Source organism: Artemia sp. Qi Xiang Cuo, chromosome 20, assembly GCF_049724085.1.
Source record: "Artemia sp. Qi Xiang Cuo chromosome 20, ASM4972408v1, whole genome shotgun sequence".
Lineage (NCBI taxonomy): Eukaryota > Metazoa > Arthropoda > Branchiopoda > Anostraca > Artemiidae > Artemia > Artemia sp. Qi Xiang Cuo.
The window spans coordinates 21,929,855-21,945,058 of NC_142813.1; the positions used below are offsets into that span (position 1 = coordinate 21,929,855).

The window sequence follows — 15,204 nt, forward strand, 5'->3', positions numbered from 1 at the left end:
TTGTGCTGCCTTACTTTGTCCTATGTTGATTTACGTTTCTCTTTGTTCATTTGTTTACATTAACATAATCTCATGCCAAATTATTCACAGGTATTAGCAAGATTCATGTCTATTCACTGAGGAAACCTACTATGCCGCAGCACAGTGGATTAGGCACAGATTGAACAACATATAATTTAATGGAATTTAATGCCACTTAAGCATAGCATTGGGTATTCTCCGTATTATGGCATTAAAAGTGTTTAGAGTGAATAGCTCTCAAGAAGGTATAATAAACTACTTGCGGTCCACTACATTAAACTATCCAGAAACGAATTTGCCATGAATTAGAGGTATGATTGCCGGTTTTGGGATTTTTGCTAACTCGAAACGCTGTTGCACTATTAGTATTTTCATTTATAAATAATAAACTATACAAAAACTATTAGCCGTCAGAGAGAACAAAGTTCGTGGCGAAGTTTAAAGAAAAAAGGGTACTGGTGCGTTATATGGTCGTTTACAAGGAAACCAGTCACGAAAAACCAGCCAGACGGGTTAATTGCAAGAGACCGCTATAGAGAAATGCAATTCAAAGCGTGGTTTTCATTACGTTTACGATATTTAAACTGTTGTTTTTTGGGGTTTAGGGGGGGGTACCTAGGTTAGGTTAGGTATTCAATATATGCTATATTTTACCCCCCACCCCCTAATGTGCAAATATATAACCCAAATTTGTTTATGAAATATTATATATTCATCCTATTTTATTTCATTAGCATTAGCCAAACTTGACTTTTTATAAGTGACCATATAACGCATCAGTACCAAAAAAAACTAGGTAGGAACTGAAATTACAAGTTACAACGCATTAATAATTTCTTTTTTAAAGATTCGTTAGATATCAGGGAGGCTGTTCAGTGTAAAAAAAAAATGTTTGCAATAAAGGGTATCTGATAACTAATTACATCTTTCAGCTCTAACACGGGGAATTCTAATTTTAATCAGTCGGTGTTCGCATGCATATCCAGCTGAATTTTTATGCATAAACACATGTCCGGCAAGACATGTGTCCAGGTAGCTCTCGTTATCACGTTAAACGCAGAGCTTGGCTCCACAAGTCACAGCGAAGCATTCGTTTCTAGAGTCGAAATCTCTGGTATTAGCATTTGAGATTATGCCGATCAGGAAGCTACTTTCGACACATAATATACCATCTGTGCTTAAACGTTTGCTTAAAATCTGACTACACTTCCAAGAATAAAAAAGTGCTTGTCAAGATATCCATGTTAAGGCATTGAATTCTAACTGGGCCTTCATGTAAACGCCATTTTAATCGACGAAAGCAGAAAAAATGTGAATAAGTATTTGACAGAATACCATGATGCCAAGGTTGTCGCAGGATTTGCTTTGACAAGACTGTTGCATAATTTGAACTGGATTATGGGCCAAATTTGAATTTTTGGTCAAAGTTAGGATTTGTTTTCAAGAATATTTAAGACCTTCAAAGTGTCGAAGGAGTGGAAGAATGAGGCCGAAGACCAATTAACAGATCTCATTCTGGATTGTAGCTTAATTTTTAAAACTTCTAATAAACCTGGTTTAAAATTCTTACAACTTTACGAAAAGTCGTTTTCCTGGACGGGTGGTTGAAGTCGAGCAGGAAAAAACCACGTTTTTTGCCCTTTTTTGGATTGTATATCTATTCTTAAAAACTGTCTGAGGTAGCAAAAAGCTCATAAACCATAATTTCAGCAATTTAAGATGTATAAAAAACCATGGCAAGGGAATTTTTACGAATTAGGAAATTAATTATTCAGTTTTTGAATTCTCCGCGACATTTGACTGTGGTGAAATGTCTGGATGTCTGGATAAATATACAATATAAAAAATTAAGTAAAGGAAAAATGGGTGAAATACTTTTCGAAGGGGTTTCTTCGCATGCTTTTAATCTAAAGTATATTTTTAGACAAAAGTATATTCTATCGAAACGACGAGTGTTCTAATATCAGACCCAAACTTACGGTCCTTAATTAAAACGTGGAACTTCAGTTTGAATCCTTTTATATTTGAATACTGGTTCTCGAATAATGAGGCTCAAATTCGGACCACTTTTTTAATGGATATTCAATTCTAGATGTCCTAGCTCTAAATGACAGTTTTATTTTAAGATAAATGTATAATTAGCCGGAAATTTTTTTAAGCATTTGTAGTCATTTCTGAATTTGTGCTTGAGGATTGCCAGACTGCAGCTTACGCTAGCCTGTTGTCCAGCGCAACATCAGCAGCTTCATATGCAGTTATATCAAATAAACGGTTGTAAGCGGTAATAAAATTATTGCATAGAACAATTTGTATACTTTGTTCGACTAAAATAAACCATTGGAGTCTTCATTCATTTATGTACAGTATGAGCCCTACGCCTAAATAAGCCCATTCATAAATAGTGTTTCAGGCCACAGTGGCTAAATGTGACAATACGAGAAAATGAGGGATTTATAGCCGGTGAAAAAACGAAGGGAAATGAAACTACTTCAGCCGAGACCCCCGCGCAAAAATAAAAGTAGACAAAATTCCACGAGACAACATAAAAGAACAAAACTCAAAAAAGGAAAGAATCATCTTCCCAATTGGACTGCACAAAGGTGACTGAAGAAAAAATCCCGATTTTGAGCGTCAGGTCGAATTCCCATTTGAGAATTTAATTTGTACGAGTACAAGTTTTTTTCAAAAGCTATCTATGTCCAGGATCCGAAACATCAGAATTTTCAGGTTGCAAAATATGATGAAGCGGAAAAAGCAAAAGTAACAATTAATGAAAATGGTGCTAAGAGATGTTCCCCAAGCAGAGGCGTCAATGCGGAGTTTTTCCCGGATTTGAAAAGAAAAATTAAGAAAAAAAAGCAAAAATTCCCCCTTAGATCTAAAAAAAAAAACAATTGCCTCCCATATGTTTTTGTGTTTTTGTGATTCTATAAATGGAGACACCACTTTGGACAGTGTGGCTTAAAAAAAGCCTTGCAGCTGCGAATCTAACCGTAATCCAGTAAGCTTGATTAGCTTTTTAAAACTCCTTTTACAAATGAATTTTCAAATGAAAGCTTGATCTTCCGTTCAAAAGTGGGGCTTTTATTCAGTTACCAATATACTGATCCAGTGAGAAGGTGATTTTTCACTCTTTTTGTTTTGAGGTTTTGTCTTTTAATCTTGTTTTCTTTTCTTACTGTTTACTGTTACTGTTTATTTGATTAATTCAACATAACAAAAAACATATACCGCCAACAGAGAGCAAAGCTCGTAAAATTGGGTAAAAAAAAAAAAAAAAAAAAAAAAAAAAAAAAAAAAATTTCACATCATAAAAAAAGAGATAAAGAAAAGAAAAAAAAAAAAAAAAAAACCTGGTTAAAGAAAAAAACAAAAAACATAACAAACATAAAGAAAACAAACGCTGGACAAGTGAGGCACGGAAGGCTATCCCAACATGGGTAACAAATATAAACAAAAAAAATAATAATAATAATAAAAAACGTTTCTATTCCACCATCACAGGTCAATACATAATTTTAATATTTTCTTCCTTAGAGCTGATATTTGCCGAAATGATGCCTCAATTTGAATTCTATCTTTCAGCCTATATTTATTTGAAATAAATGGTATTTGGTATCTAATTGAAAATCTAGATCTTTCACAATTAACAAAGGGAATTCGATATGTTCCAGAACACCTAAGAGCCGAAGGAGGGGGCAGAATCAACAGAGATTTTTCATAAAAATAACTACTAGACTACTACTACTTTCATAAAAATAACTACTACTTTCATAAAAATAACTTCTTATCCTTAATCCTTGAGGTTTGATTTTTATCTACATTTTATTCCTCTTTTGCACAGATGATGGCCGAGTTGAGGCCTCGGCCGAAACATTTTCATTTCCTCTCTTTATTCATTGGTTGAAATCCCACACATTTCCTCGTCTTGTGATCAGCACTCTCATTCTCAAAGCAATTATGTAAGTAAAAAATCACATAACCAGCAGAAATTTGAAGGATGCAGTAGCCCCCCCCCCACCACATAATTAAAATAACGGTACTTGTTAATTAAACGAAACACACTTAAGATTTACGCTTAGGTTAGATGTGAGAAAACCGATTTCATAGCCACAGAGACAAGTGACAGAATATATGGGAAATATATAATTTGAGCTATATATTTGCAAATTAGAAGAGGAGGGGGGGGGGGTGAAGTATAGCGGGTCTGCGTGGAAAATGTGTTGGCTACAATTATTATGTATATTATGAAGTTTGAATTGTTTTCTAACTTCGCACTGTCTAAATACTTTGCCCCCACCCCCCTAATGTGCAAATATATAGCCCAAATTATATACTGCCCATCTACTATGTCACTTTTCTTTGTGGCTGTGAAACGGATTTTCTCCGATATAACTGGATAGGTTGTTAAAAACAAAAGTAACTCGAAAAAAGGAAATTGTACGAGAAATATAAAAAATAATGTTAAAACTGCGCAAGTTTTAGTCTTTCTAAGGTGAGGGAGGGGAAGATAATATCTCTTTTTGTACGCACCTACCAGAGAACCCAGTTAGTTTTTCCGATATTGTCCTATAGCCTACCCCTTTAACTTGGCTTTAGACCCACTCACGTCCTAACCTAAACCCAGATTAATCCACTAATGAATGTAAGACCTAGTACCCAGTTCTCTTACCCCCGAGAAGTGTGGATACCCGCGGTTAATATAAGTAAAGTAAAAAAGGGAAAAGGCTTACTTGATCTTTTATCCAGTAACCTTGTCAAGTTTTGGATTCTAGCGAGTAGTTCAGTCCGTTCATCTTGTTCCAAAGAGGCATGCACACCACTATATTGAATGTCAACATACTGCTGAAAAAGTTATCAGTTAGTATATACAAAGGTAAATAGACTCAGGCATATTTGCGTTTGAAAATTCATCAATGATAAAAGGGGAGGGAAGAACCGAGAGTACAGTACAGGAAGTTTCCTTGTTTAAATACCGCAATTTGTCTTATCCGTTTTCCTGGATACAAATTTTTACACCGCAATGAGCACTTAAAAATGACACAAAAGAATTTCCTTGAAACACATTTTCAGATTGATGTGTACTTGAATATTCTCTTACGTTGCCTCTACCACGGGTTTTCAAGCTTGCCCCACAAATGCTTTTTCGGTACTTCCCATTATATGGGCTTTTCTAAAAAGTCAAGTTTGGTTAATGCTAATGAAATAAAATAGGATGAATATAAATGCTAATGAAATAAAATAGGAGGAATATATAATAGTTTATAAACAAATTTGGGCTGTATATTTGCAAATTAGGGTGGGTGGGGGGGGGGGGTTTAAAGCATTGCATATATTAAATACGTAACCTAACCTAGGTACCTCCCCCCCTTAAACCCCAAAAAACAACAGTTTAAATATCGTATACGCAATGAAAACCACGCTATGGATTGCATTACTCTGAAGCCGTCTCTTGAACTAACCCGTCAAAAACGGGATTTCGTGACTGGTTTCCTTGTAAATGCCCATATAATGTTATCTTCCTTGTAAATGCCCAATAAAGTATCAGAAATTACTAAATTCCAGAATAAAATTCACACTTTAGAACAATATTTTTTTAAAGTTCGTTTTTCATTAAGAAAATTAACTTTCGCACCGCATGAACATTGAAAAATTAATGACATAAAAAAGTTCGCAAATATAATCGTTGTTTTGGTTACCATTATAATTTCTTAGGTTATGCATAATAGTTCATATATAATTTCGGTACTGTTCTATTAGCTACAAGATACGCAAGATAGATGATAAAAGAAACTAGTCAAACAGGTTCTTTCAACGGAGAATTTGATTGCAAACAGTGGTTTTTCACTGCGTTTACAATATTTAGACTTTAGTTTTTTTGGGTTTTAGGGGAGAAAAGGTACCTAGGTTAGGTTACGTATTTAATATGTATGCAATGCTTTACCCCCACCCCCTAATCTGCACGCTTATAGCTAGAATTTGTTTCTAAACTATTATGTTTTCATCATATTTGGTTTCGTTTCATTAGCATTAACATAACTTCACTTCTCGCGTGTCTTGTAGCTAATACAACAGTACCATAATCTCTTTTCGATTTGGAAACAAATGACAAACGACAAAGAAAAGGATAAAAATTTTACCCAACAATTCGGCAACCCTTTTCACGAACTTGAATATTGTGAAAATTGAATATTTCATAGGCAGCGCGCTAGCGCTGCCTAAGTAAAGAACAATGTGGTCACAATGTGTGTTTTTTTCTCCATACCCGCGCACTTCGTATCGAAGGAGTTGTCTTAGAAATTTCGAAAAGGGCTCATTCGATTGGAAATTGGTGTGGCTAGTGCCCTTTTTAATAGTCGAAAGTGATTGGAGGGCAACTAGCCCCCCCCCCCCGCCCACCATTGCCCCAAACACATCCAATCAAAAATTTGAGATAGCCATTTTGTTCAGCGTAGTTGATTTCCAGATAGAAAATATATTTTTGAGGACACTTCCCCACAACCCTCGGGGCAAGGGTTTTAAGTTATGCCCAGAGGTCATCTAAGAACGATGATGACACCCCTATGCCTTCCCAAGGCCAGAACATAATTTGCACTTTACTGAAAAAAATATAAATGTTTTTACTCTAATAACTTTAATAAATAAAATAATATTAACATCTTGATTATTAACTATCAGTATATGTATATTAAACTCGCAGTGCACATTCATTTGTATTTTTTTCAGTAAAGTGAAAATTATGTTCTGGCCTTGGGAAGCATAGGGGGTTTCGAGCTCTGCGTATGTTAATTACTGCTCTTTTTGAGTTTTAATCGGTTAATTATTGTAATTTCTGTTTGTTTTGGGTTTCATTGATTCATCAATGCTGATTTGTGGTAATTTCACGCATGGCCGACTATTTGATTTTATTTTTGCTCATTTTTTGTTTAATGGAGTTCTTTGCTTTTCTTTGAAAAACTTATTTTGTGGAAAAAGTTCTTTTTAATTAATTGTGTAAAAAAAAGCCTTCAAACATACTTCAAAGAACGAAACAGTTTTTAATAAAATAGTGTCAAAATTAGCGGGAAATCATGTAAGAAATAATACCTAAAATAGGGCGCAATTTCCCCCTTGCACAAACCAAAGAAATTTGACCGTTCTTATAGCTTGAAAAAACAAAACAACCTGTAATCATATAATTCAAGCTATTTACAACCTAGTGTATTAAAATATGAGAGTCTGAAGAAGACGAATTAAATACAAGAAATTAAAGTTATAATGAAACAGATGGTAACAAATTCAAGACTTCAAAATGGGGCACAGGGCATACAATCTATTCTACCTACTAAGTAAGTACACACCTAGTCCAAGAACTACTTTAGGATCCTTCCTGTGTAAATTTAGCAAAAACATAACAATGTGTAAAAGTTGGATCTTTGGACCTCAAAACGTCATTTTTCGAACCATCTGGTACTTTCCCAATAAAACAAAAACATCTTCTCCTACTTGAATATTCATTGTGCGTCTATGCGAAACTGGATAGCCTACATTACAAAACAAGCAGATAAAAATATAAATTAGAAGTATTATAATATGGATTATATTAATTTCTATTAACCAGGAAACATCGCACAAATCAATACCAAAGCATAAATGTTTTTTTTTCCAATAATCATCCCTGAAAGAAAACACCTGCAAAACAAATAAACACAAAAAAAGAAGAAGGAACACTTGTGTCTGTCTAGCGAAAAAAACTTTCGTGACACATAACACCGCGTCATTCACACACCTGCAATTATACCAATGATTAACTACTGAAAACATGGGGAAAGGCTGGAATTAATTTTCATCGGAATCTGAAGTAGCAACTAAACAATTCTGTCATGTCCCTTAATTACTAGCAAGAAGCAGCAGAGCAACATATCAAGATTTGGAGTTCAACAACTATGCTTAGTTGAAATAAAGCAAATAATTAGTAAAACAAGATTATGAACAGTTTTTAATTAGTATTAAAAATGAATGAGTATCTCGGGAAAAATTGATTATACAGATAGCAGGTAACAGGTGTATACACAAGAATTTTTTGGGGATATAAAACGGAGGCACAGACTTTTAGGAGCTTAAAAATAGGCAAGTTATATAAACATTATTATACATCATAGGAGAAATCGCAAAAATATCGAATTTACACAATTAATATCCTTGGAGCACCAAGGACATCAAAATGAAAACAAATTTCTCTGGACCAATTTTCTACAATTGGCCTTTTGATATTTCAAAATTAGAAAGTTTTTAGGACAGTCCCACACTTTTGTCAGTGTTGCCGCGTTAAACCTTGAAAATGAATAAGTAAAGCTAATTCGTTCAATTTGACAGCATTTTTCGCCCGTAAAAATTCGACCAGTAGAATTGTGTTCATTCCCAAAGACAAAAAAAGCTAAAGGTACCCCAGATTCTTAATTGGAGCACAGGGGGCCGAATAGAAGTTTCAGTTACTATACTCTAAAGGAAAACCACAAGTTTTTAAGCTATTTGGAGTCATACGTTTTAGCTCATTTGTCTTGCGCTTATTTTTTCAACGTGGCGATCGCTACTACCGAAAACCGCATAGCTGAATATGGAGATCTACTTCACTAAATTAGAATATGCAACTTTTTCTTATCGTTTAAGATATTGTGTAAGTTTCCACTTAACCAGTTCAAAAAAATAGAACGAAGAATATATAAAACACGCACGAGGAAGAGGATTCCTGTGGGTAACATTGATGATTGAATACGTTAAGCTGTGTTTTTTATATATTCGGCCCGCCTCTCTTTAAAGCCCTTGCCGGTCACTCGTCACCTCCAACAAAATCTCAAGATTTTTATATAATTCCTTCGTTTGTTCGATTTTATTTAGCCCATTTTTGGAATTTTTCGAAGTATTAACCCCCTCTCTCTCTCCTCCTCTCTTGAAATAAAATTTCTGTCCAAGTGCCTTTGCAAAAAGTTGGATTTGGGACCTGTACAATAACCAAATGTGAACTGCAAGCTGCAACACTCACAATGATGTTTCGCCATGTGAATCAGCCAGGCAATAAAACTGTCTGTTAATATTGATTGAATTTCTGTAGTGTATTGGAGGCATGTACACTGGAACTTGTTTTGGAGGGAAAGGGACAAACTTCAAAAACCCATCAAACATAGGAAAATTCTACGGGCAAAATCCCGGGGAGGGACACGACAGCGTTACCCTTCTCTCTAGGGTACGTTTTTGGACCACCTAAATACTTTAAGCATGGTAGATGCCACAAGAGCACAATGCACCAACTATAGGCTTTTTGAGGTTTAGGACCAGTTTTTGCTGAAGATAAATCTAAGGCCACTGGTAGTTTGGAATCATGCGAAGCACTGCTCTGTCTCGGGAATTCTCTATCTTTTGCATTTGGGTAATCGTGTGCCACTCAGGGACGTAAACAGGGAGAGGGGCGTCACCCTAAGCCCCCCAAATAAAAATAATCCTATGTATGTGCCAGATATCGCCGGTATATTACCTATAAGCTAAGAACAGTTCCACTGTATCAGCAATTTGATGTTGTTAACGACCGTGATGTGGAAAAGCTGGCCCAAGACGACTCAAAGCATTGAAGCTTAGTTTAGCAAGCTCGTGACTATGCCTTACAAAGAGCCAAACTTCAACATCACCTGAATAAGATACGTGTTAAATCACTCTGTTTTTATCACCCTTTGACTTGAATCTGTAATTAAAAGCTCCTGCAGAAGAAGAAAAACTCCGATGTTGGTATCAACCAAGGTCAGCGCAACCAGCCATAAAAAAACTGCTGCTGAACGTTACTAGTTTCTCAACTGCAGCTTCATTAGGATAACAAGAGTTCTATTGTAATCTATAATGAGTCCATATTAATAATGCAACAGGCAAAACCACAGGATCAATACGAATGATAAATATTTGATGAAGATTACAAATAATGACCCAAGGAAAAACGTTACTTTAATATAAATATAAACCTTGCTTCGAGCAATGAGCCAAAATGAGAAATTGACCAAAAATGAATGAAAATTTAAGAATCGATTGCATAATAGAAGAAACTATACGAGCAAATGAATGCTAAGAACTATCTGAATTATTTAATTGTTCTGATTTCCTTTGTTGTTGTTTTTGGCTTGATTGACTAGGGAGCCAAAAATTAGTCAGGTACATTCTAGTTTGGTGCTCAAGTAAATGCAGATAAGTCTCGAAAAGTTCAGTCTACTGCCTTACCTAGGGATCTGAAAGGTCCAAAAATACAGTTCTAAGTAATTCCAGCTTTGGCCGTTTTAGCTTGAAAATGACCCTTGGGGAGAACGTTCGAGGTTGGCCTCCCTCCAAAATGTGGAGATTTCCACTTTTTTCTATTTTTTTCCCCTTTTTCCAAATAAGTTATTTCATACGGGGCCTTCTCTTGGCCATTCGTAATTAAAATATCATGTACCTTTATTCACAGATCCCGACGCTATGTATACAGTGGCTTGTTATTATAATTTCTTACATTCTTCAGATAATTAACTTTTTTTCTATTTGGGCCTCCAACTCTAAATAAATTCTCACGCATATGGCTACTCTTGACCATCTCCAATAAAATAACACTATGTATTTTTCTTTCGCATACGGGCTTAACACACACTGTGCCTTGCCACTGCCCTTATGCATACACACCGGGTAGTCTTCGGGCCTGTACCTCTTCTCCCCACCGGTGAAATGTTAAAATTTTCACGAACTTGTTTTTGGCTAAAATAAAAATGGATTTAGTTCAATTACTTTATTTAGTACGTGAAAGTTGTCTGCAATACAGAAACTCCTAAAACATGTATTTTCTGACTTGGGAGGAACAGGGCCGTACGAAGGGTGGGGGTCAGGCCTCCCTTCCGAAATTCTAAATTTTCCCGAATTTCTGGAAACTTCTCATTCGCATTATCAAATGAAATTTGTTTTTTCTACGTTGAACCACTCTAGAAAAAAATCTGGGTAAATGCCTAACGCAGAGTCATGCCTCCCAAAGTTCTAACCTCCATAAAATATGTTAAAAAAAATAAACAAAAAAAACGTAAAAAAGGATTTCATATTATCTCGTCTTCCTCCTAAAAAATTATCCGCTTCCGCTATCTTAAAGAAAAAAATGAAACAGAGACTTATTAAACTTTCGAAATGACGTTACTTCTCACATTTTTGCCCAGTAAAAATATTAATTGCTGGTGCTGAATTAAAAACAAAAGGTGATAAAAATTGTGTTCATCTTTGTAGATTCTGAATTCTAAAAAGTTCTTTTTCAAAGAATATTAATAGGAACTTGATATGACTTTTTCTTTCTTGTTGAGAATGCAGGTTCAGCACACTGAAAGGCATGTTGGGTCTGTATAAAGTGGTCTACTACAAGTAGTGAAAGTTATTTTCGGACACATACTTTAAATTTTTGCTCAACTATCCCTTAGAAATTTTCAATAGGAAGATTTTGATCGGGTATCTGGCGGCCCACTAGCAAACACTGTATTGTAATGCACGATGAACTACATGTATGTATTTACCTGCACTGGAATCATTTGAGCTTATTTGTTGGGAATTAAACATATTTTAAGAACTCCAAATAAAATTTAAGGTTCGTTTGTCAAGATTGTATTTTACCGCTTGAAAGTGATTTTAATTTAGAATTATGCGTATTTTTGATGCATCGACAAAATCCTATTATATCGGAGAGCGCTCACACTCCTCACGGGGCAAAATTGTCGCAAAATAGCTTAAGACCCATTGACAATGAGGTATTTGTACCGAGATTTAGCTAGTGAAAATTTCATCCAATTAGATTTTTTCATACAATTTTTGGCTAACTAGAAATTTTACGAAAAATCTGATTGGCTCAACCTAGCGCTAGCTGAATCTAGTGATAAGTAAAATTATTAGTGTGGATGTGCTACCAAAGACAAACGTTACAGATACATGTGGAAACAATTAGAATCTTACTGTCATACGACCCAAAAGCCATCAGTTAAACTTTAAGCAAAGCATTTTATGGTTTAGTTTTTTTTTCCATTTCGGATTCTCATCAATTAGAAAGAATACAATTCTTTTTTCACAATTGTACTAAAATATGGAGCAGAATTCAACAGTTTTTCTCACTTCGGTAGAATTACAGTACAAATTCAAATCAAGAGAATTTTGCTAAAGTAACGGAAGGCCAAAGCAGGAAAACGAAAATGAGTGAAACAACATGCATCAACAGAAACCAAATTTCCACTCGTCTAGCGGAGAAGCGTGACTTTGCAACACAATTTTCAATTACTTAGATTGAATACAGTCATAAAATTATCAAGAGCTGAGTCCAAAATCTTAGAACACTTCAATCTCAAATATGTCAATGGCGGAACAGAGGGAGTTCTAACTTCAAACATTTGCATGGCAGGCGCTTAGACAGTAGTCAATTTCGGAGGAATTCCAACTTATTTAACTGGGGTTTCATCTGGCGAGTAGCTACTGAGAAAAAAAACCTTCTGGTAGAAGTAATCTAAATCTCACAGTTCAGCTACTATGAAATACGAAATTCAATACTAAAGTAAATTTTCAAGGCAGGGAAGAAGAGAAAGAATAAAAAATGGAAAGAAAGATTATCATCAATTCTACGGTCCCCAGAGCATTTCTTTTCAAAAAAGGAAAGATCAGTGACAATTTTATGGTGTTATTGATAGCTGGATTAATGCTTAGATTTTTAAATGATCTTTATTTACCGCATATAGGAATATAGGATGGCTGGCCCCCAGCCCCCCATTGCACTTCCTGGCTGAAGGGCCATGAAACGGAGATCAGCACCGCCGGCTTGGACCTTAAGGGTCTAGTGCCGTCATACTTACTTACTTACTTACATATAGGAATCTACAAATTATGTAGATGGGTAACATTAACTCGAAGTATTAAGCAACAGTCATATAAAAATTGATTTGTATTTCATAGGTTAACTACAAATTTGGAAATACCATAATCTGTTGCGCAATAGTTCCATTTTTCTTTTCTTTTTTTACGGAAAAACTAAAAAAAAATTCATACAAAAAAGCCGTCCAAAGGGTGGAGTGGAGCTTACTTAATGACACATCAGAACAGACTGAAGAACAAATATTTTTAACGTTCAAATTCAACTTTTTGCTTTCCACGATATCAATGGGTTTATAAAAGTGCGATAAAGAAATATGTTTGTCAAAAGCAAGCACAAAACGGCAATGCAGCTCTTGATAAAATAAAAAAAGTTTTGAAGTTTACCAAATATATGTTGTTTTCTTTTGGAGAATAATGGTAATAACTTATCTCAATGCATGCATAAAGAAATCTAAAATTTTACGAGAAAAAGGAGAAAAATAGAGTATTATTGTTAAAACATACAGTAAAATAATTTCCCACATTACAACATAATGTCTGTGGCAGTTCTGACCTCTTTTGCGCCAGGGGCAAGATCTTGATTAACACCCCCTCCCCCTGTCTCCCATAAGATTTTCAGGTTAAATTAAAAAAAAATTCATTTCTTAACAAAATTATTTTCAAATTATTAATTAATTAATAATTTGGTACATGTCGGTTATTGGTAACACACCCAATAAGTGAAGCTAGATTAATCCTAATGAAAAATAACAAAACTTGATGATAAAACAATACTTTAGAAACAAAATTATGGAAACCTAACCAAACCTAACCCCCCACCCCACCTCTAATGTGTAAATATATAGCCCAAATTATACAAGTCAAATGCGCTCTGTCTAAGTTCAATGCATTGTATCATCCATCACTTGATTTTGTAGCTATGAAATCGTTTTTTTTTTTAGATGTAGGCTAACCTAAGCGTAATTCTTGAATATGTTTCCAATAACCGACAAGTACCAATAATTTAATTTTAATTATTTTTAATATATTATTGAAATTATTGCTATTTATTTTTTATTTCTTTATCTATTTTCTTTGGAAATTAATTACTAAATTGTTAATTGATTTCATTTATTAACTGCACCCACTGCTTCATTTTAATAAAAATATATTTTCAAAAATTACAAACTTGTTACAGCCGTTAGATTATTTATTTGAAATCTTGCGCCCCTAAAATGTCTGTGACCGGGGCAAGTTCCCCCTTGCCCCCCTAAAACCATCGCTGCATATTGTTTGCCGTCTTAAAAAAGATGTATCTTTGATTCTTCCTTCATTAAAAAGGAAAAAAGGATGACAATTAGCTTCAGGCGCATAAATAATGTGCTTCAAAAATGTATTGGCTGACTATCAGAAGAAGCGTCTTGACAACAAAGCAGTATAATGAAATAAAAAAGACATTTTTAGTAAGCTGACCATTTAAACATGCACAACAGACAGTCTACCAACAAATATCAGCCATAACTTTAATAACCATTTCATCTCGAATTACAAAGAGGCTTTGCCAAATGCCATTCTAAGTGGCTAAAAGGTCAAGTTAACAAATGGTTATCAACAGGTCAGAATTAATTTCTCAAAATATCAGTGAGTTTTTCAAGTATGATAACATAGATAATTTTAGCAATTTGTTCGACTTAAAAAATACATAAGATGACCTCCTACTTTCTAAATCATACAAAGATAAAAACAAAACGCACTAAAGATATTTTAAAAGAAGCAAAGGTTCTTTTACGGATGTAAAGAGTGAAGTTGAGACTTAAAACGAACCAAAATCATCATTTTGCGGAGCACGCAAGATATATTCACAAAACAAGCTCAAATAAGCTGGTTCGTACTGATGTTTTCCAACATCTATAGAGTTTTATAAACGAATGCTTTTCTGAAAACTGAGCAGATTTGAATCTTTTAGAGAATTATAGTCGTAAGCTAGAAGTTGTCAAACTCATAGCCAATGACTGACTATTGAGATCCTTATAAGTTGATCTTCAACTTTCTTCTTCATTTACGGTACTATTTTCATTTGATAAACATTCCCGAATATATCACTGTTAAATTTCCCAAGTGTGAGTTTTATTTAATGTTTGAGGCATGATAAATAGAATTATATTACTATAACCATATTTTTCTGGATTGACAAATAAACTGAATGATGTAAGATCACATTTTTAGTCACATTAGTTTAAAATCCTTCGAATTTTTAGAATCCCCAATGTCAAGTTAAACTAACAAGGAGTTTTGAGGGGGCCTTCCCCCTCGGATAATAAATTTTGT

At 34.5% G+C, this 15,204-nt stretch overlaps 1 protein-coding gene across 2 annotated transcripts in view; it reads right to left on the minus strand.

The window, feature by feature from the left end:
- The window catches only part of LOC148940003 (uncharacterized), a 139,826-nt gene that overhangs the window by 43,291 nt on the left and 81,331 nt on the right, over positions 1–15,204 (minus strand). Inside the window, exon 3 of one of the 2 annotated variants that reach the window (XM_089106266.1) lies at positions 4,755–4,863. In XM_089106266.1, coding sequence (XP_088962392.1) covers positions 4,755–4,863 — 109 coding nt within the window. Of the gene's footprint in view, positions 1–4,754; positions 4,867–15,204 lie in introns of both variants that reach the window. The other variant, XM_089106265.1, reaches the window with a different exon arrangement.